The sequence below is a fragment of the Toxoplasma gondii genome, chromosome VIIb (assembly GCF_000006565.2).
Source record: "Toxoplasma gondii ME49 chromosome VIIb, whole genome shotgun sequence".
NCBI lineage: Eukaryota > Apicomplexa > Conoidasida > Eucoccidiorida > Sarcocystidae > Toxoplasma > Toxoplasma gondii.
This window is the reverse complement of record NC_031475.1, coordinates 1,078,855-1,101,261: the sequence shown is the minus strand read 5'-3', so window position 1 is coordinate 1,101,261 and position 22,407 is coordinate 1,078,855. Positions and strand designations below refer to the sequence as shown.

General features: G+C 52.9%; 5 protein-coding genes across 5 annotated transcripts; 3 read left to right on the top strand and 2 right to left on the bottom strand.

The window, feature by feature from the left end:
• Positions 1-68: 68 nt before the first annotated feature.
• TGME49_262655 (hypothetical protein) lies at positions 69-469 on the top strand (the record flags this gene model as incomplete). The annotated part of the gene is made up of 2 exons (XM_018781293.1): positions 69-129; positions 279-469. 2 exons carry the CDS (start codon positions 69-71, stop codon positions 467-469), a joined length of 252 nt encoding a protein of 83 aa, XP_018637128.1.
• Positions 470-790: 321 nt separating this feature from the next.
• TGME49_262660 (hypothetical protein) lies at positions 791-5,513 on the top strand (the record flags this gene model as incomplete). The annotated part of the gene is made up of 8 exons (XM_018781294.1): positions 791-1,613; positions 1,865-2,134; positions 2,379-2,746; positions 3,222-3,488; positions 3,876-4,309; positions 4,695-4,794; positions 5,194-5,292; positions 5,490-5,513. The coding sequence occupies 8 exons, from the start codon at positions 791-793 to the stop codon at positions 5,511-5,513; spliced, it is 2,385 nt and encodes a 794-aa protein (XP_018637129.1).
• A 704-nt stretch (positions 5,514-6,217) lies between these two features.
• Positions 6,218-9,294, bottom strand: RPL18A (ribosomal protein RPL18A). Its single transcript, XM_002365326.2, has 3 exons — positions 8,552-9,294; positions 7,083-7,439; positions 6,218-6,634 (listed from the first exon to the last, which is right to left on the bottom strand). Exons 1-3 carry the CDS (start codon positions 8,579-8,581, stop codon positions 6,470-6,472), a joined length of 552 nt encoding a protein of 183 aa, XP_002365367.1. The 5' UTR covers positions 8,582-9,294; the 3' UTR covers positions 6,218-6,469.
• Positions 9,295-13,176: 3,882 nt separating this feature from the next.
• Positions 13,177-16,125, top strand: TGME49_262680 (hypothetical protein; the record flags this gene model as incomplete). The annotated part of the gene is made up of 1 exon (XM_002365327.1): positions 13,177-16,125. One exon carries the CDS (start codon positions 13,177-13,179, stop codon positions 16,123-16,125), a length of 2,949 nt encoding a protein of 982 aa, XP_002365368.1.
• Positions 16,126-16,460: 335 nt separating this feature from the next.
• On the bottom strand, positions 16,461-21,267 carry RPL27 (ribosomal protein RPL27). Its single transcript, XM_002365328.1, has 3 exons — positions 21,118-21,267; positions 20,143-20,379; positions 16,461-19,618 (listed from the first exon to the last, which is right to left on the bottom strand). Exons 1-3 carry the CDS (start codon positions 21,126-21,128, stop codon positions 19,426-19,428), a joined length of 441 nt encoding a protein of 146 aa, XP_002365369.1. The 5' UTR covers positions 21,129-21,267; the 3' UTR covers positions 16,461-19,425.
• Positions 21,268-22,407: the final 1,140 nt, after the last annotated feature.

Genomic DNA, 22,407 nt, shown 5'->3' with positions numbered 1-22,407 from the left:
GACGTCAGCCTGACGAACTCAGCTGCCTGGCAACTCCTCTTTCTCCGACACTGCTGTGTAGTGAGTCCATGAAAAGCGAACGTGTCTTTCTAGAGGAAGAACTCGGCGCGTTCGAACTTCTCTGTCAAGGTAAGACAACTCAACTTCGTGTACACCACACAGGCGGTGGCGCAGCGGTGGCAATCTGCGCCTCCAAAAGCAAACCCGTCTCGCCAGCTTCGCCCACCGTTTCCCTCGTACCGTTTGCTTCCTCTGTTGCTCCGTACCTGTCGCCTCAGGTCCAGGGGGCGCATGGCAAGCGGCTCGCGACTCTCTGAGGCTTTGCTTCCCAAAAGCCAACTGCGACGAGTCTCGGCTTCCCTCAAAAATCGACCCCAAGAAGTGCCGCACACTCCAAGTGGAAGCGACCAGGCAAGTTGCGAAATGTTTCCTTCCTTCCCTCTCTTCTCCGCCTTGCCTTCTCCTTTGATCCGTCCACGGACATTTCCGTTTCTCATGGGCGTCTGTACTCCACCCCCATCCTAAAGTTCTCGTCTAGCCATCGAAGTTCTGCTTTCACTCCCCGAAGAGCTTCGCATCTGCCTTCCACCTTTTTACCGTCGGTGCGTCAAGTGCGTCGTAACATTTCACAAAGGGCTCAACTCCGTCCAGGAAGCAGGAGAGCACCTGCATAAGCATTGAGGACGCAGCCATGAGAAAAGCCGGCAGAAAAGGATTCGTTGACAGCGCCGTAGGAGGGGAGCATCCGGATCCGGCAAAGACGTGGACGAAGAAGAACCACGCCGCGGAAATGTCTGCTCAACAAAACATCGCCGCGTCTTCCCCGTCGACGGAACAGAATCTCGATTCGTCTGGTGACCTACGCCAGTTTGCTTGTCCATCTCGGGCAAAGGCAGGCTGTCAAGGATGCAATGGAGTTTCCCCCTCGCGAAACTCCGCCGTTTCAATCTCTGCAGAAACCGATTCTTTCTCGTCCGAGTCCAGAGATCACCAGGCAGCCTCTTCTTCATGTGGCTTATCTACGGAGACTGCAACTGCCGACGGCTCTGCAAACAGTCCCCCATCCCCTAGAAATCGCAGTGGACTCTGTCCTCCTCTTTCTCTTCCGTCGACGCACTGCCAGAGCGGCACTGAACTGGAGAAGGCGCATTCCAATGATGCGTGTCAAGACCACTCTGTCAGAGACGGTTACGCCTTACATTGCAGCGGGCACTCAGCGGCAGAGTATGACGGTTCAGAGGCGTCTCCGGCGAAGGCAAGAAGCGACGAGTGGAGCCGTGACATGGGAGACTCTGCGGACGCAGAAGTGGAGTCGTGGGGAGCGAGCTTGGGCCTCCCGGCGTCTCTCCAGCAGGTTGCAGCGACAGACAGTCCTCGAACATCTGCGAGCTGCGAGGCGTCGGAAACCAGTGAAGCATGGCGCCGGTCGAAATCCCAAAGACACAGATGGGGTCCTTCTCTGGGCGTGTGCCTCTTTGGACTCACTTGCCTCGCTGGAACTTTTTACGGAAGTCTGACATGTTACCTGGCCTCCTACCTGCGCCAGGTGGGATTGCAGAACGTGGCAGTTCGAGAGATGCTGCTCGTCTGTGCTCTCCAAGGCGCGCTGCAGGGTAGGTCCGCAATGGAGAGAATGCGTTTGAACGCAAGACAAGTGATGAGCGAAGAGGGCTGGGAGACTCCTGCTTCGTTGCTTAGGGAACTGGGTCTGGCTTTCATTGAGTCTGAGGTATTCGCGTCCACACGTAGGTGCGGAAGCGACTTCGGGGCATCCTGATTTACCCTAGTTCCTTCAACTCCATTGGGTTCTTCTCTTCACAAAACACCCCTCTTTTTTTGCTTCTCACTTCCATTCTCTGTGCAGCCCTGGCGACGCCTTTGTCGGTCAAGTTGCTTTCCTTTCTCTCGCTGCCTCTCGCGGCCCTTCTCTCTGGCTGGCTGGTCACCGGCTCTCTGTTGCTCTCCGCTTTTCTCCTTTCTGCTGATGTCCTAACTGCGCACCCTTTCCTGTTCTACTGCGTCTACGCCGGCGTGGGCGGCCTCGGCGCTGGCCTCATGCACGGCGTTTCCCTTGGTGGTCGGCAGCGGCCAACCTTATACGCTGGAGAACGGAAAACCGGGTGCAGCATGTCCGGTGAGTTTCCCCCGTTTCTCGGTGTCTTACGCAACGGGATGGACGCTTTTGACGCGTGGCGCATGTGGAGGGTACTCGACTCTTCTCGGGTTTGACCGCCGCTGCTGGGACTGTATATACTGCCAAGCGTCCTGTTCCAAATAGAGATTTCACCGGCAACCTAAAATTCACAGAGCAGCGGGGAGCCTCCTCAAGAAAAAAAACTCAAAGAGGTCGCTTGTGTTTTCTCTACCTTCTCCTTCAGGTCTCTTCTTTGGTTTCCGCTGCTTGTCCATGGCGCTCCTGCCTATCGTCCATTCCCTCTTCCTCAATCCCGACAACTTGAGCCCCGCTAGCGTCTCTCCGACGGGGACTCACACACAGGGGGGCTTCGGAAGGCACGTGCATTCGCGGTGGCAGAACCCCGCACCGCAGCAAATCCTGGGGGAAGGTTCGTGGCGACAGCGAGAGCGATTTTATCTTCAGGACGAAATTCTGGCGCGGTTACCTCTTCTACTCATGGGCACAGCTGCTGCGTTCGCCGTCGTCCAGTTGGTGGCTTCCTTGCTTTTGCAACAACGCGAACGGAACTGGGAATCTGAATGCCTTCCTGGAGAGTTCATCGGGTGCGAGGTAAGGAGAGTGACCAGGGCAGCACTTCAGGCTGTTTCCTCAAGAGGACAAGAATTGGGTGAAGAGTGTGAATTGGGGATGTGCGAGGAACTACTCAGATTTCCGTGTGACTGGCTTCCTGTGCTCAACATTTCTGTGCCCACTCGAAATAAAAAGCGGTGTTGCTTGGTCTCATGCGAAAACGCAGTGAGTTTCTTCAGTAGGCCGGACAACGCAAGATAGTCCGTCAGTGTGTGTACTTGAGCTGCGCTTTTTCCAGCGGTGTGCAACGCTGTCAGCCGGTGCGACGTAAACGTCCTGGCTACGCTTTGATTTCTTGAAGTAGCCTGGGGTTCTAAACTTGTAGGCACGCGTTGGCGTTCCAAACGTACGCTGGATACAGCTACACTCAGCGCACTAAACATCTCAGTTGTGTAGTGCAAACAAAGTATAATCGATCATCGTCTGCGTAGCTCTCTTTCCTGTGTGTCACTAGGTTACCGTCGAGGAACAGTCGCCTCTTGTGACCCGCGGTGTCCCGCAGACATTCTACGGAGAGGAAATTAATCGACCAGATGATCGGCTGGCTCTGTCTGGACCTGTCCAGGCGGCAGGACAGACATCCAGACTTAATGTTGTAGTTTCAACGATGAATCCTGCCGGAACTGGCGTTTACTTTGACCAGGACGTCATACCAAGTCCCCGCGATGACAGTTTGTTCACTTGTGTGATCGTTGCAATGATAACTGCGATCCAAGGAATGGTGAGTTGGCAAGGAAGAGGGTGACTCGAGGCGATGATGCGGGAGTATCTGCTGAGAAGTGCCCACGAGAAATGCTTCTTGCGAAGAGAGGGAGCTGCGAGCAACTAACGGTGGAGACTCTTTGGAGTGGAAACACGTCTGCCCTTTTCTGCAGCTCCGTACGATACGAAAAGCATAGATTCAACTCCTAGCACTATGGCGAAACAGTGACGGTCATTTCGCGATCCATACCTAAAGTTGCTGAAGTTCTCTCCGACGTTCCACTGTAGCTTTAGTGTTTCGAAAGTGTATTTCACGCACTTGAAAAACCCATTCCTCTGTGGGACGTTGAGACGACATTTGAAGGCTAGCTGATTCTTCGCATGTTTCTGTCTTGTCGGGTCGCAGGCGTTTTTCCTAGTGCAAGCTTCCTGGCGGTTTGTTGGCCAAGAAGATTTCCAAATTTCTGACCACGGCGTCTCCTACATAAATGCGGGCTCAGTGGCTGTCATCCTCCTCTTCTCTGCCGTCAACTCTCCTTTCTTTGCTCTGAAAGAAGACGCTTCCGCCACTGGACCTTGCCACAGAGACGGCAATAAGCGGTCCTCCAACAGAATGAGAGGCCAGGCGCCCAGCACGCTGCCGTGGTTGTGTTGCTTGTCCGGTCTATTGCTCGCCAGCGAGGGGTTTGTTGCAACACTCACAAAAACTCTATCCGCTGGAAGCCCCGAGTCACTTATCCGAAACAGTGTCCACATTGGACGGTGGTTTGAGGGTAGTCCTCTGACGACACACGCGCTTTTCTTTGCGTGGCTCTCTGTGGTGCGAATATTGGATGCCTGGTAAGAGCGAGAGATACACAGGTTGTGGGCTCCAGGGGAAATCTTATTCGGTTGGGTCATGAACCTGCGAGAACGACACATCGGTAATCAAGGCTTCTTCTCTTAGTACTGGCAAACGTGTAGGGATACAAAACATAGAGCTGAACCGAGGCGGCTGCCGTAGTGCTGGGACGCGCGAGTTCGATCAGTTGTCGCAGCTGAAAAACAATCTTTCACCGTAATCCATGCGGGCCTGTTGACCCCTTGCACGAGGCTGTACACATCCGAGTGCGGGATTTGTAGGATGACGTGCGGAGGACCCTATCAAGGAACGGTTGGAAGATGTCGCCGAATTGAACGAACTTACTTGCACGGTGTCGTTTCTCGTCTGTATGAATGCTTACAGGACAGCCTGGCTACTCTTCCCGTATGCACAAACCGTCCTGAGTCTTCGTCCGTCGAGGCTGCTGGTACTTCTTTGCTCCGCGAAGGCAGCAGGAGCAGGAGTAAGTCTCTGATGTTGCTGAAGCGCTGACTATGGTAGCGTTCAATTATGTGTCATTGACATAGCAAAGGGTGTCTCATTTTGACAGCTAGCCGACAAAGAAATACATCCGCACCCTCGAAGAGAGGTGCGCCTGTGCAGTCATGCTAGACACGGGGCACCAGGCTCCCTGATGCAAGTACCCCGACCAGTGATCAGTACGCGCTCATGTGTAAGAGTGCCCTTTTTACATAGTTTTCCTGAAACGCAAGTGTGTAAAACACACAGCGAGTGGGAGGAGAGCACACTGCATCCTTCCGTAAACCGTTTTGCTGTGTTCCAGGAGAAGTGAGATATGTTTGAGGAAGGATGCACTCTCCGAGCCACTTGAAGTACTTCTTCCGTGTTTTCTGCTCTGCAGGCTCTTGCATGGATCACATTCTTTCCGGGTTTCTACTCACTCCACGGAATTGGTGACCTATATGGCGTGGTGGGAGTCTCCCTGGTCATTGCCGGCTTGGTGAGCAGTGCCGTTTATCGGCGTAGTCGAACTTCTCAGAAACTGCCGGTGGCAGCAACATTTTGAGATTCTCTCAAACACGAAGCCAGGCTTCTCCGTAACGAGGAAAGACTCCGTATAGAGATGCCGGTCTTCTATGCTTGTTTCTTATCGGTTGTTTGGCTGAGAAATTTGCTACTGCTTTTCTTGTAACGCAGGTTAGACGTCTTGAATATGGGTGATGATTTTATGGGTGGCGTGTACATTGATCCACTTACCTCGAGAGTTGCTTAACGCAAAACTTGCCTGTTGAAAAAAAAAAACTTGTCTGGAAATCGTTCGGGCTCCCTCACTTTCCCGACCCAACGGCTGTACATGTGCTCGAAACGGCTTTTGGAGGGTGACGGAAACACACAGAATTCCGCTGGTTCTAAAAGACTGCTGTGTAGCGTGTACAGTTGACAACGGCTCGCTTCAACGAGACAGAAGCTGAGAGTTGAACATAATCTGATGTCTTATCGAAAATACAGAACCGCACTTTTACTGCCAAGTACAACATTCTACGCCCGGATATATTCCTTCGGGGAGACTCTAGTAACGCAGATTTTCTTCGCGCTACACAACCTGTCCTTCCATCTGCCACAACAATGCGGAGGTTTGGTCCCTCATGACGCCGCGTTTTCCAGTGGAAGTTCTTTGATTGGATCCAGTAAATGTGCCGCTGGACGGTAAAAGTCGTGCTCTCCAGAAACACGGCAAACACAGCCGCAGGGAGAGCGCTTACTGTTCGAATTATTCCGTGACGAAAACTTGACAGTGTCGCAGCATCCATTTTCACTACGGCAAAAGAAGTGTTTCCTGCCACGAGCCACTAACTGATCGAGTGAGAGCAGTTTCTTTGCTGCGTCAGTGACACTACAAGAACGACTTCCTCTGTGTTCTACTACGCTCGCGTGTCGCTGCACGGACGGTGCGTTTGCCGGAAGGAATGCATCTTGGGTTTTGAACAAGTGGAGTCATGCACAGAAGGCTCCTGGCGAGTCTTCACGGGACTCTGCCGCTAAACGCGTGGTTCGACTTTAAACAGCTAACTCGTGTCCGGAAGCAGTCGTTTTGACCGAGTCAACAGAAGTTGTTTCAAGGCGCCACATACTAAACGGACATTGGAATGAAGATGAGAACGAAAACGCACTCGAGTTTAGTGCAGGAACAGAGTGGGCTTCCTCGCACAGAAGACGGACTTCTTGTCCTTGGGAGTGGGGAAGATGCGGCGGATCGCGGGCAGCTTCAACTTGCTGTCGAACAGCTGTTGCATGTGTGCGCGCCTGCATTGGCTAGCCTTGATCTCCGCCACACGGATGATCTGCGGAGAACAGGAGAACAACCCACACGAACGATCACTGTGGCCCACCTGTGGAAGTTCTCAACGCAGCGGATACGCCAACCCACAGCGATGTGAACACACGAACGTCTCCACGTGGATCGCTGAAGAAGCGACAACTGCCATTCTCAAGCAGAACTTTAGCCCAACTTGGCGAGTCACGCGGCGATGCACTCCGTTTCGTCGCTTCGCGTATCGAAGAAACACACGCGCCCATCTGTAATACTAAATGGATACGATACGTAGACACACCTATCGCAGAAAATAACCGTGTGAGAAAACCTTTGTTCTTTCGCATGAATTGACCCGTTCACTGGAATGCAAAGCGTTGATCGGCCACAATACACTATATGTACTCTATCTCCACGATATCGCCTATCCGGAATCATGGTGAAAACATCAACTCCCCGCCAGTGCGTGGAAGCATTACCTGAATGTTGCTGGGCAGGGCACGATGTCTTCCAGCCATTTCCGCGTACAGCTGAGAGACGGCACCGTTCTGGCTGATGTCTCTGACCTCCTTGTACATGTTATGGGTGCCAGTTCGGCTGTCGTAGCGCAGCCAGACGCCGAAGTTCTTGACGAAGGTTGGCCGCTTCTCCCTAATCTCGTTGACCGCCAAAATCTCGCCGGTGCTCTTCTTCACCTTCTTCATTTTCTTCAACAAATACCAAAACTTGGAGACCGCCAGCACCTTGTTCCGCGCGAACAGGCGCATGCGGAACAGAGACGGGTTCGGCTCCGCCTCGGTCGGCTGCTTGCGGCCAACCACCTGGTACTGGGAGATCTGCAGAAGGAAAAGCATGCGAAAAAGAAAACAAGACTGCCTACCCTTGCTCCTTGGTACATCACTGGTAAGGGGACACCGCCCACGCACAATTTCATAACCACCTTTAGAGCTCGAATCATACAGATACGCGCAAAGCTGGCACCATTGAGCTTGGTCCACTGACAGCAGCATAACTGAATATTCTACTCCCCGAAAAGCATAATACGTTGTCCAAGCGAAGCACACACCGTCAGTTCTCGAAACGATATCACTTTGGTAAACAGCAACTCAGCAGGCCCGTTGATCCTCGGAGCTCTCGAGGTTCACCTCAGGACTCGCAGTACAAGAACATCAGAGCAGAAACAGTATTCCCTGCCCCTCCTCGGCCGATGAATAGCCCAAGAAGTTCCACACACGTTGCCTAGGTGTTTCTCTCCCACAACCGACAACGCGTCCGTTTCGCGTAACGGTCGGCGAAGACGCAGCTTCCCACCCCGTGCCCTCAAAACCGGATGTGAAAATCTGGATATTTTTCCCTATACAAGGGAAAGCTGACACAGCGTTCATATTATGGTGGGCTCTAAGTAGTATAGTCCTCACGACGAACGCCACAAATTCGCGGCAATACGAGCGAAAGGGGCCTCATCATGAATGCGCAGCTGCCTCTCCATCTCTTCCTTCATGGGAAAAAAGACAGGGACTGGGGAAAGTTTCCCCTTCTCTGCCCGTTGGGTGAAGTCACCAGAAGTTGAGAGACGGCAGACTCCTGAGCCTCTGGTCAACTCTGCAGGATGACGAGGAGGGAGCATGCGCCCGTGGCTCTTTTCCCCCAGCACACGCCAAGGGGCGTTGTGGACCGTGGTTCCGAAGAAAAAAAAATAGGTCCAGGCCCGCCGTCACGAAAGATGCTTAGGCCGCAAATCTGCTGCGGACAGCGGAAAAAAGACGTAGCCAGGTGCAGGGCTGCTCTCTGCAACGGCGGGTATCCCACGAGCCACCCCGTCGCCCCTTCACTCCATTGGACACCCGAAAAAAGACGCAGGTGCAAGCCCGCAAAAGAAGATGGGGTTGTATCGAATTTTCCGTGCGAGTCTGTTGCGTATCTCTGCCAGCATGCTGCTTCGTCTTACCTTCTGCTGCAAAGTCGGATCTGCCTTCATTTTGCCGGCGTTGGTCGGGGAAAGAAACACAAAGCAGACAGGAAGTCGCAGGGCCCCTAGCGCAGAAGACGAAACCCCAGAAGAAATTCCCCCAAGTTGTGACTCAGGACACTGCTTGTTTTCTGCTGGTACAGACTCTCTGGTTGAGAAACCCGACACCTAAAATTTCGCAAACGCAGCAAGGCGGCATTGCGGAAAAACCCGCGCGGGCCCGAGGTTTCGCGTGGCATGTTTTCACCCCACGCCTCTTGAAAAATGCATGCGCCGCCACCCCGCATTGATCCGGTGCATGTGAGAGTCGGGTTATAGAAAAGGGCACAAACGCGCACAGAATCCGGGCTTCACTGATCAAAAGAAACGCGTACATCTCTAGATTTCTCGTGCGGAAAGTGAGTTCTTACACCCCGTTACTGCTGACAGTCTCACCAGTACCTGTGCAGACTGGCAGCAGAGGTTACCAGCGCAGATGACCGATACGTATGCGACGTAGTATAGCTTATTACTGCGCGCCGGGCAAGCCTATCATCGTCCGCTCGAAGTTCCTCTATGAGTACTCTTAGTGAAGGACTTGCTCGAGGAAAAAAACACGAACAACTACTCTCAGCAAAGGATTTTCTCTAGGGGAAAACACGAAAAAGATTAGTGGCTTGCAATATACTCTATTCGAGACACGCCGCGCGTGTGCATGAGTACCTGGTAGATTACCATTAAACGCTGCCACATGTGGTCACCGGACACCAGAGCTACTGAAAGTTAACTCTTAACGGCAGTCAAAGTCTGTATGAGCCTAACTACCTGCCAGTCGAAGAAGGAGCCGATATGTTTGAATTTTCAAGAAGACTGTTTCCTCACTACTTGCGAAGTGTAGGCGTGTTTGATTTGTTGCAAATGCAAGCGTGAAAGCGAATCTATTCTTGCCACTCCAAGTATTGCATGCGAGCCGTACCACTTGGAATATAATATCTGCATAGGAAAATAGAATGCACTGCTTGCTCAGGACGGCCCCAAAAAGGTACGCTGGTGTACAGCGCAAGTTATTCATTTATACGCGTCAACCCACAGTTTTTCCAGAAAGCACGAGCGATGAATCATTCTCGGCTACAAGTCACATCTCACATTTCACCAGATGGAGGAATCGTGTTCGCTGGGCAACGTTAACTGCGGTAGTGAGATGCATTGACAGTGACTCGCATGTGGATGTAGAAGGATGCCACGGGAGCCATTCCTTGTTGCAAGAAATGCAGATGACTGTGTGCGCTCCCTACAGCATTGCGCACTCTGATTATCCCTTGTCGTTCGAGCAAGGAAGAAGGTTAGCAGCCGCATACACACTAGACCCTTCTTGAAACACTGCTCTCGCCGAATTAGTGATTGTTCACGCGGGCCACACTGCCATACTGTCCCAGGGTGAGGTGGGTGGTTAGGGAATATTCAAAGAATTGCTGTATGCACGTCTTCATTTCTTCGATCGTCAGCTGTCTTGGATAAGACGCCTGGAAACAACGTAACCTATTCTTGTGTCTGCTGCTCTGCGGAAAGAGCAGGTGATAAATGAGGATTCGCTCCAGTTGGCAAGTCTTTCCTGGAGAGGAAAATCTGTAACAGTCAACCTGATGGCTGGCCTCAGGGGCACACCACATCCAAGGTACAGACCCGACCTACTGTACTTGTCACAGCTGTGTACATGCCAAGGGCTATCTGCGCGTCCTGGTAGCTTGTACTGTTCATCCGGCAACCCTCTCAAACAATCGCTCTAACGCTCTAGTGACGTCAGCGATACCTGAGACGAGATGGGTTCATACAGAGTCCATCCATAGGTTGTCTCTGCTAGTGGGAGGTACTGTGAGTGACGTGGCATTACATAGATCCATAATAGCCTTCTAATAGAGGCAGACGCATGCCATCTCACATGAGGAATCACACCATGGTAACTACGCGCTGATATACTTGCTATCAAGTCAGAAACTTCGACTGTGGCTTCGCCTGTCCGATCCAACTCTCGGCCGCTACGTCACTCTTACACTGCGGCCCGCTTTCCATTTTCTCTGCGGTGTGAAACTTCTTGGATTAGCAACAGACTTTTCGTAGCGTCCAGACTCCCAAGCGTCTCATGATAGATAACCAGTTCATTTGCTTATGTTGAAAATGGCCCTAAAATGCCATTTGTGGCAAAGAGAGCCTCCGTTCAGCTTCCCAGGGCCAGGCGGGTCTCTGTGGTTTAAAACATCTTCATGGCACGCAGCCAGCTTGGTTCGGCACGTTTGGTTTTGACGGAAAAAGCGTCCAAGTGTGTGCAAAGATTAATTGAAGACTCGCAGGCAAAAGCCAACCGCAGTAGTTGCTACGCAAGCTGAAACGGACAAATTTACCAGAAGTAGAATAACGGGGGTTGTAAGTCAGCATGACCCACGTAAAGGGCTGGCGTAGTGCCAAAGTATTTGGGTAGCATGCTGCCTTGTATGCTCGTGTCCGCGCTAAATCTGTCACCCGACAGTGCGCATCCAGTGCATCGACTGCACTGGTGAACCCGAATCCAATTCATATAACCTTGTTCAGAATAGCCGCTACCTTTCTCGGATATGTACTCCCATGGGGACAAACGAGTTTCTGGTGTTGCCGCTGGGTCATCCTTCCTTCCGAAGGCCACTAACAGCGACGCCCATGACTACGAGAACAGGAAGTGCGGGAGCAAGGAGGAACCTTTAAGAACAGCGCAAGGAAACAGTGTTGAAGCATCCTGGTCGGGCACCGTAGTAACATTCGGGATGCTCTCCAGTACAGAAAAAACAAATGTGTTATCAAGGCAATAACGCCAGGAAAGTCACTTGCGCTGCCGTAATCAGTGTCTCGAGCGCAGCATAAAAAAAGCGCTGCACACCCCCGGGGGGACTCGGGCCCTAATTCAAAATTAGAAGAAGTCACACAGGATCACGACACGGAAGTTGAGGATGAGAAGCCCTTTTCTCTCGCTTGTCCGAATACTTATATGCGTCCGTGGGTGTACAACGCAGAAAAGGAATGTGGCACTCGTTTAGCTCTACAGTCCCCTTCTGTCTGCAGTGATAGATCCGAAGCTAAGGGGGATTCACAGTATACACATCCACAGGGTTGTCGAACGGGACATTCGACTCGAGGACGAGCAAAGCAGATGGAACTGTTAACCAAGAGCTTTTCCAAACTGTGTCTTCCTCAACTCGACCGAAAGGAGTTCGACGGTCATGGTCATCCGTCCTCTTGCGCAAGTCAAGAATTTCCCATCCCCAGCTTCACTTCTGGTTCCTACCCCATCTCTCTTATCACACTGTTTGCAAGCGAATACATAGCGTCCTGCAAGTCTCTGAGATTCTCAGTCTTATGTTAAAAGTGTCTACTACTGCTCGAACGCCCAATCACGAAAAGTGGGATACTGTCTTCTAGAGACGAAGTCTCAAGAGCACCAGAGAGAAAATTTTCTGTGTCACACTTTCTCTTATCTGTCTCCTTCAGTTCTATCGTTATACACAAGTATACTACGGCAAAAAAACAGGCGACACGGGACCCAAAGTTGGACGTTTCATCCAATATGCTTTACTAAATCTCTCCTGAATCTCTCGTTAGAAGACAGAGGGACCAAGGCTAAAAGATGGAAAACACCGTTACTCATTGATTCGCTTCTTTCGGTGCTACCGAGCCTACCATTACTCACAGGGGGTGCGCTCGATGTACCTCCATCGAAACAGTACATCTCTTCGGCTGGATGGGTTCTTCACCTTGCTCGAACGTGAACACACAGGAATAATGGACACGGAAAAACTTCAACAGCTACAGAATCTGTCAGTGCTAACCAAAGTGAAGGGAACGATAGGCATCTGCTTGCTACGAGACCAGACTTGAGTGGAACTTCCCGAAGTTGTGATGATACCAGCCATTCTCTATTAGATGCGACTGTCTGCCATCGAAATCACCTAGCCCACAGTTAAAGTATAACCTCTTTCTGGAACCATAAATTCTTTGTGGAAGGCTGTTTCACCAGCACACTCTACTGGGCTTTCACATAGCAGATGAACGGCCACGCAAGGTTCCCAGCGTTGCATGGCGCGCCTTTTCTCTCTTCTTGTTGTCGCCAGAGCACAGCTGGAGCGCCCATGCTATGAAATTGAGAAAAAGATCGGAGTACCGGCGCGAAACACCCCAGAAAATTAGAAAAGACCTTCTTACTTAAAACTGGACGTGGTTGGAGCATGTGGCAGATGCCAGATGCATGCAGAGGGTGACTTCGTATCCATCCGTTCTTCCGCAGTGAAATAACCTTCCCGTGTCGGACTGAAAACCTCTTGAATTTGTGCTCATTTTCTAGGTTTGTCGACCCTTTTGGCTTTTCCGGTGTGCATCTGGAGACTGTGACAAGGAGCCACTCTTCTCCACGTCGTCTGTGAATCTCAGAAACTGGTGTAGGCACATCGCCAGAGCGCTAGTAGACTTTCCTGACTTTCGGTCGATTGCATGTTCCGTCGGGAATCATCCAGCTTTTTGGCTGCCGTGCTCGAGGGACCGCGCTAGGGGCCTCGGCCCCCGCGCAGCGACTTTCCCTACGTATTGAACTCCGGTTTTTCACGATGTGGTCTGGGCTTAATTTCTCGTCATCGTCAGCGCTTCCGAGCGCGGTGGGTTGTGAAGACGCGAATGCTGTCGTGACGGCCTGCTCGAGTCAGGCAGCCTACTTTGCTGGCGATGTCTACAGGAGTACGCTTCAAGTGCAAGGCCCCGAGAGTGCCTCTGCCTCCCGCCCTATCTCGATTTCCGTTTCAGCCCAGCTCTGTGGAGTGCTTTCAACTTCGACGTCCCGTCGTGACCTTCTTCACTCTCCTGCGCTTAACAGGTACCGCCACGCGGCTCTTCCATTCTATGTTTTCGAAGGGAAAGGTGGAGGAGCGGCTGCGTGCAAGACGGGGGTTTCGGAGGACTCGAAAACTCTCGGTCCTTCCGCGATCCCCGCTGCTTCCGCTTATGCTGATCGTTTGCCTGTCTGTCCCGTAAATGGAGGCAGTGAGGTAGGGAATCGCGATCCGGTTTTTTCGGCTCTTTTCTCCTCGAATTCAAAGCTCCTGTTTCTCTCCGAACACTGCGACGTCACCGACAACCTAGTGTTCGACCGGCCGGGAGTCACGTTTTCCTTTGGGTATGAGTGTCGCCTGCCGTCCTTCCTGCCGCCCACCTTCAACGGGTCCACGACGAAGATCAATTACTACTTGTGCGTGACGTCGAAAAAGAGCGTTTCTCCGCACTGTCTTCCCGGAATTCCGGGCTCCGGATGCCAGCTCAAGCCTACTCCACTTCCCAGTCTGTCCACCTCGTTTTTCCGCCTTCCAATTCGACTGCTTGGCTCTCCCAACCGACACATGCCTATTCTGCCTACTCTCGGTCCTCCAGTGCTTCCCGCGCCGCCCCACAAATCTGCACAGTGGAGCGCCGTAAATTCCTCCGGTTCGGGGAGTGGCTGGGATGTCGGATCTTCCGCATTTCCCCCCACCACCAAAAGGCAGACGCCTTCGTCTGAGGCGTCTTCTGTCTCATCGAGAAGCCGCTTTTTTCTGCCGAACGTTTTCCGTGTCTTCGGCGCAGGCGGCGCTTCCTCCTCTTCCCGTCCCAGTTCGGTCGACACCTCACTGGGGCTCCCCACACCCCCGGTGTCATTTCCTACTCCGGCACCTATCTCCTTCCATTTTCACTCGCGAACGTGGATGGGAGGGGACTTAGCCTCTCAGATGATCAAGAGCGTGGACCCAGCAGCCCTCGACGACCGCTTTCTTCCGGAGTGTCTAGGCTGGGACATCTCGTGGCTTCTGGGGGCGGGAAGAAGAGGCCGGGATGCTTTCTCGCGAGAAACACTGGCTAACGGTTCTCCCCTGTCTTCTCTCTCCTCACCGCCATGCGCGCTTCGAGAGACTCTGGGGCTGTGGAACGCCAGCCGAAATACACGCGAGTACGGAACTGCCTACATCGACGTTCTGTGCGCCACGTCGGTTCCCCCCTTGTGGGCGGGAGACGCATGCGGAGATTCTTTGGAGACCTCGAAAGCTCTCTCAGAGGCTGAATCGCCCTCGGAACGGGCTGCCGAAAACCAGGGAGTCGAGAGGGAATTCGAACATGGGAGCGAACTCCAGGCGAGGGAACACCGCGGGAGTAGCTGTCCCCGTGGAGACCGGTCAGAGGGGAAACAGCAGGAGAAAGAGTCTGACTCCGGTCTGGTGAGTGGAGAAGTCATGAAGGGACAAAACCGTGATGGCAGTGCCTTTCAAATGGAGCGTTCCGCAGACGCTTGTGCTCATTTCTCTTCCCCGGACAGCCTTCCTTCGCAGCCTGCCTCGAGTGGACCGCATGCAGGTCCATGTCCGCAAGAGGATTTGCAAGGCACCAGAAAAGCAAATTCACCCACATACAAGCCTTCTCAGCCGTCGCCTTTTTCGGGTGTCGTGGCATCGTCTCTGCCACTGCTCAGAATCGTCGTGGACGGTGACAACGACGCACCTTTTGGGATGCCCGGCGAGGCTGGGGTTCCACGACGAGAGCAGTTCCGCATTTCCCGCAATGGGCAATTTCTTTGTCTGGTTTCTCTCCCTGGAGTTCCCTTCCTTTCCCTGACAAGGCCAGGGGGTTCTCGGCGACAGCGCGGAAAATCCGCCATCGCTGACCCAGGCCCCGCGGCACCCTGCGTTCCAGTTGGCGGTTCCTTCAATGTGCGCTTGAGTTTCGAAGGAGCGACAAGCCGAACGCATGAAGTTCACCTCTCGGTTGTTCGGGAAGAAACGCCTCTTCGCCCCGCTTCTGCTGCTACCGGCCAACAGGCGTCTGGGTTGCCCGCAGTTGAGGAATCTCGGATACCTCCCAGTCGTCCAGTCATGACACGCTCTTCAGGAGGAGGCGCGTCGAGTCGAAGCGGTCCGGACGTTGCGGGTCCAAGCGCTCCAGACGGCCCAACACTTGCACAGGTCGTCTGGACGCAGCAGGCAGTCGTGGTGAGTATGGAGGAAGCTTCTGTGGCTGCCCACGTACCGACAGCCTGCCCCCCGTCGTTTGAAACAGACACCGTCCGAGTCTCGTACGCTCTCGTTTTCCAGTTCCTGTGCGCTGGGGAAGAGGCGGCTGAGCGGGACGCGGAGCTAGGGGAGTGTGAAGCCACGCCTGCTTGGCGCGGTAAACTTTCGAGGGACGACGGTGTCGGCTTGTCGTGGGAGCTGCCTTTGATTGTCCTGCCTCCTCCTTTCGGAGACGGAGCCTCCAGGGAAGACCCGCAAGAAGCTCTCTGGATCGGCGGCAGTTGGGAAGCTGTAGGCGACGCTGCTGGCGTCGCGGCGCACGAGCTAGAACGGAAGGCGCGAGCATGGCAAGCAAGTAGTGGTGATCAGGGAGAAGTGAAGACAGATGCTAATTGCAACACATGGGACAGAGGTTCTCCAGAAGAGGACCTTTCATCCCACCAATTGCAGCTTTTGTACAGTGCGTCAGGAATCGCCTTGCTGTCGGGCGACGGTGCAAAGTCACTACACAGGGGTGTGGCTGTGTAAGAATCACATCTGGGTGGCCTCCGGGGATATACGTTTGGTCTCACCTATCGCTGTTTGTATTGTCTGGCAGACGTTTGTACACTCAAACATCTTTTCAATGCCACATAGAGGATTGTGGTTAGTGGTGTGTTTTGGAGAGTGTACCGCGGACAGCGCACCACGCAAGTTTTGTGTTTCGACTGTAAGCGGCTCTGAGCCGATGTTGTCAGCAAGGGAATATTTCAATTCGTGCGACTTGAGATTTCGAGGCTCTCATACGTGGATAGATGCACGTACCATCAGTGAGAGACAGCATCTCAAACCAAATTCGATGAACGACTTGTTCCTGGTAGTATCACATGAAGCACTCTTGAGAAAGTTTTGGGATTCTTCATCCATCCAGTACACAGCATGTCAGGAGACACTTCTGAGGATGGACTCCTGCTCGCACCTGGTATTCTCCTTATTTCGTTACTGATACGTCACCAGAGACATGACTTCGACGAGATGAACGCGTGGAAGCATGACCCCCTGGACTTGGTTGTAGCAGACACTGCAGTTCCTCTTTATTCAATGACAGCACCAGTCAACAATTGAGCACGTGAACATCGGCAAGACACTTTCAGCAAACCGTTCGTTTTCGCGGCACTTGCGTTGTCAACCGCATCGAGAGTTCTTCACGAACAAAAGTCACCCCAAGGAAACGGGGCATTTCAAAACCGCGTGCAAATCGACTAAACTGTATACGAGATTCGTTCGAAACCCGAGTGTCTTTCAATGCCGTCCTTCCGGTACAGGTGGTGTTAGTCCAGACGTGTATGAGAGATATCAAAATGTCACTTGCGCATAAAAAATGTACCTCAAAAACCAAAGACCTCTGGGTCCGTACTAATCAGCGATCCAGTAAGACTTGAGTCTTGCATATTATCTTTTCAACTACGTTTACGAAGGATCCTCGTTACCAAACGAGCGAGACACAATTTTCTTCGGCATCGCGAGTGACACCTGGAAAAAAATATCTTGGATACTGTGCTGCGCGAGGCACCTGAGGCGTTCCGGCCGAATCAGACACAAAATACTTTCTTCAGCGGCATCCCTTGGCTCCCACATGGGTTCAGGTATGCAGGACAACAAGGGGCCTTTCAGAATCTACTATCTGAAATGATCATCAGCATCTGCCGAACGCCCGCAGTGCGTCGCTGCGCCAGGGTCTCTCCCAACTCGCCTTTCTTTCCTGACAAATCTGCTGTGCTCAACAGCTGATTTGGGGATGAATCACGAGTAACACATACAGCAACACCTAAACTCTGAGAAAGATATCCTAGCCTAGAACTACGCTCTGACCGCATCTAAGCAACCGGAAAGTACTTCGCTACCATAAGCTTCAGTCTCTATTCGTAAGTTGTGTCAACTCAAATGCGACATCTAACTTGGTGTCTCTCGAAAGCCCCTAATTTCACAATGGGCTCTTACTTAGAGCAACACACATGCGCAAGATTCACACAGGCATGCGAACACACTGGACACGCGACTTCCTCGAAAGACATGAATTGCTCCGTTGTCCACACACTCACACGAAACCACATTAACAAAGTCTTGAACTGAAATAGAGCGGACACTCGTGAGAAAGGCCAGCCGTCAGCCACGTCGCACATGATATTCAGCGATATCTCCTGGCTCCCGCATGGGTTCTTGTATGCAGGACAACAGGAGGTCTCATGCGTTTCGCCAATCATCCTCTGGACTGCCTTCTTCTCACCGGTAAGACATGCGCACTCGACACCTGGAACCACGTCTTTTCAGAAAGCAGGCAACGTCTAAGCATTCTCCACACAGCGTTACATTTGACCGGTCTCGTGTGCTGGGAAACCCCTTGAGCGCATCTGTTGCCTTCACTTGAAAGATAGAAAAGAATGAACGTTCTTAACAACTCTGCAGAGAAGGCGTTCCTCTAGCACATGGACTAGGATGACGCATACGCGACTAGTGGCCAAAACTGTCCACATGCGCGAGCCACGGCATCTTGAGATATGTGCAAACTTTGCGATCCGTCACGCTGCGTCTGTCGATGAAACAAACACCCGGACATCGACCGTCGCGCATGAGAACACTCTTACTCAGACGGGGCAATTTGAAACCACAATTCTTGACGCGTTTCCTTTGCTTGCCTCAGAGAACGGATTGTGGTCAAAAGAAGCTTCGAATCGCAGAGGAGAGACAGCGCTTGAACGCGACCATCCACCATACACTGCGGCCCAAGACCTTCCTCTGACTTGTCGACTGGGTCAACAGGAAAAGCGAGCAGCACGCGACCGCAGATTCGCCGCAGAGCTCGAGATCTCGAGATGCAACGAAAATCCGGAGGGGCCGTTTCGCCGTGGTTTTCCCAGACCCACATCGACTTGCTCTGCGTCCACCACAGTGACTGCCGACCACAGACGCAGCTTCACACGCAAATACACAAGGTCTTCTCAGCAAGGGAGAAGCCAGTGCAAAGACGTCGCCGCTTCAGCCGGAGTATGGATCACCAGGACGCGCGAAGGAAACACACTGTACACGCAAGAGCTAATCACGAGGCGAGTTTTTCTGAGGACCGCCATTGAGACACGTGGTAGGTGCATAAGAATCCTGATCAAGAAACGGTGAGTTTTCCCAGGACAGAAACAGACACTGCTGGAGAACGAATCTCCTGAACTGGGCAAAAAAACGCATTCGGACAAATAAAACACCGAAAAACGCGACGACCGTGACACAACGACCAGCAGAGCAACGGAGGGACTTTCGCACGTCGGTCTTTTCCGTCGGAAACAAAAGAAAACCGTGCATCGGTTTCTGCGACATCTTACCTTTTGGAGAAACTCGCACACGAGTTGAAGAAGGCACAACCACTATTCATCTCTCTACCGACAACCGCAGTGTGTGCTTTGCACCGGATACAGGGCTTGTAACTTCGCCCGCCGACGTTGCTTTTCAAAGCAACCGTTTGTCGCGCTTTCGCTCAGTGAGACTTCAACAAGGACCAAGCAAGAGATCCGCAGGCGAGTTGAGTTGGGTGCTTAGAAAAACGAGAGCTCTAACGAGACACGTTCACGAGACGCAGAGGGGGCGAAGAACACAGCACACTCCCGCCTTCTCGCTGTTCTCGATTCACACCCTCTCCGCCTTCGGCGCCTCGTTCCTCTGCATGCGCGCGAGACGGCTGGAGCAAGAAAACGGCAGACGAGAGGGACGAGCCTGAGTTTCTCTAGAGACCGGTAGGCACAGACAGACCAAAGACTTCGTAGGACAGAGACGAGAGACCGAAGCAGATGCAAACTCCCTCTAGAAGCGGAGCTTCTTTCGCAGGAAGAGCAAGTCCTTGCTGACCTTCCCGACCTTCTCGTTGACGGGGTTGGTGAACTTCTCGTAGAAGATCTTCTTCAGACCCTTCTTCGCTGCCTTGCGGTCGTCAACGGTTCTCATGGCATCTTCAGGCACCATGGTCTTTACGTCCATGTCGCTGCTGACCGTGTATCTGAGGCGCAGAGACGGGAGAGAAAAACGCATGTTTTTTACTCGGTTCGCCACTGGCACTTTCGGTCACGCACAGCCCCGCTGTGGCAACGCCAGGAAACAAACGCAGATGAACGAAAAAAAACCTGGCAAGATATTTAGACCAAAACAGCCCAAAGGAAAGACCCTCACGAAATACATGTACCAAGCCGTGGACCTCATCAGGGGTGCACCTCCAGTAGCTATCTGAGAAAGCGTTCATACGCATGCCTTCATGAAGAACCGAGGTCTCTCGCAAGTCGCTCACGAACCTCCGGAAAAAAAGTTCACCCCAAAACGGTCGTCACCAAATGCAACACAGTCCCCTGAAGTAGTTTCCTGCCGTACACACACTCTCGGCAAATCCAGGGGAGAACGTTCACCTCAGGACAAGGCCGCTTTCATCTCGCGTTCCGGTCACCTCTTGTGCGCACAACTCCCCTCGCGGAAGCCCACAGACGCGAGCAACCGCTCCCGTGAGTTCCGATGCTTGGCCTCTTTCACTACCTGGTCGGCATCAGGTGGTTGACATTGATGTACTTGAGGAAGGGCTTGACGCGCATGCGTTTCTCGATTTTCTTCGCGGGCATCTTCTTGTGGACCTTGAGAGGCGCCTTCTCAATTCCAGCCACGAGGCAGAAGGCGAACTGGCGTTCTTTGCTGCCCTCCCAGGTGTTGACGACAACGCCCTTCTTTCCGGCGTGGCGTCCGTTGAGGACGACCACGACGCGGCCGGACTTCAAACTGCAGAGAAAACAAAGCAGAAACAATTTGGGAAATAACTCCCCATAAAGGTGAGGAAAAACCTCCAAGACGCGCTCGGCACCCCGGCATTCTTCCGCCCGACCCCCAGCGTAAAACCGTACACGTCAGCCCACTGAGCAGAGGCCGGGGCTCATCCCGACGGAAAGGCGCGCAGCCCTCGGAAAACTGATCGGCCCGACATGACAGACGCCTACCGCCAACCCAATCCCTTCTGCTTCGCGGGTGAAATTTATCTGCTTCGAACTCAGAAGACTCCCTTCGTTTTTAGCGCATCTCGGAGTCAGGTTTCGGGCATGCACTCGTCCCCTCTGGGTCCACGAGACCGGAACAACAGCAAGCAAGCGTTCAAGTTGAAACACGCGAACGAACAGCGGCAACGAGAGGAACGAAGAGGAGTTGTTTCTGAGAAAGGGTAGAGGCAGGAAACGACACCTTTCGAGCTTCTTCCACGGTGGGGGACTACTGACACGCGGGTTCCGTAACCATCAGACTGGCGGCGGAAGGGCGGAACAGAGAGGCCGAAATATCCTTTGGGTTTCGCGCTCTCAACAGAACTCTACCGGGAAATAAGCCGCTTCGAATGAAAATCTGCTCGGTCAGGCCTCCACATACACACGACATGCAGGGAGAATTTTGCGGCGACGGCACCCCACAAGCGCAGAGCGAAAATCTTTCTTTCGAAGTGAGCCCCCTGGAAAAGCGCCCGTGTTGACTTACAGCTTCACCATCGCGTCGAAGAGGTCGCGAGAGAGCAGACGAATATCCAGAAAGAAACGGAAAGAAAGGAACAACTCTCCGACAGACACACGCCCCGCCCCGAAGAAAAACGACCCAGATCTCTCTGCGCGTGCTGCAAAAACGATGCCCCCCCGTCACTTCTTTCTTTCGCCTTGGCACCCACACTGGAAACCAAAGGCCGCGCGACACGCAGGCCCCTCCCTTAGAGAGCGCGGCAGCCTGAGTTTCCGAATATAAGCCGCCACCTGAAAAACCGGAACCCGGGAAGGGAGATCCTCTCTGCGCATGCGCAGCTACGGGAAAAACCCCTGCGAGCAATGAGAAGGAAATCTTTTCTCGAACTCGAAGGCGGCTTCGATCTTTTCCAACTGGACTTCACAGAGAGGTAGATGCTGGAGTTTGTGCATGCACGGCTGCCTGAGCCTCTAGCTGTCCAAGATTTGTGCGTGTCTTTTGAGGCCTACGTTCTGCTGAAAAGTGTGAACAGCCTTTCGAGATGAAATAAAAGAAGCGCCAAAGACCCGCCGCTTTTTACCCCCGGTCTCTGCTGGCTGTCTGTGTGCTGTGACACGCATGCGGTCTAGCTTCTTGCGCGCTTTGCCGGTCGAAAACAAGAAGCCCCAGTGCGCATCTGAGACCGCACACGGGAACGAGAAAAAGCATCTGGAAATCAAAAAGCAGCCGTTCGACTTCCTTGCCTTTTCTCTGCCGGAAAAGCTGCCGCTCCCCTCCCGTCTGCCCCAGCACCGTCGGTTGTGCCTTCGTTGCCCCCATGTCTCTTGCTTTTCCCCGGTCGCGAACTCCTGCTTTTGCAGTTGTGTCTTATCCCCAGTTTCTGTCCGGCCTTCCCATTTTTCCAAGCGGGACGGTGCAAATTTGCCTGTTTTCCGTCCTGCCTCGACACGACACCGAGCCCCGTGGACGAGCGTGTGTGGAGGCTTCTCCCATCGTCGGCGAAAGGGGGGAAAGGCAGTAGGAGTGGAAGAGGAAAACTTGCGAATGAGAAAGAGGCACCAACAGAAAAAAGGTCCAGCGACACTACGATGATGTGCGACTTGGAAAGGGAGCTGCTCTGGAAGTAAAAGTCGAGATAGACGCGGCGAGCTGAACTTCCGTATCCTCTAATGTATATACAGATTTGTTTCCGCCTGCTTGTCGTTGATCGTTTTCCACATTTCATGCCAATTTCCTGGCCCGTCGTGTCCGCCAAAACATGTCTCGATACGGTCTTTGCCTTACTTTTCTGGGCCGTGACTCTCTCGGCTCTGT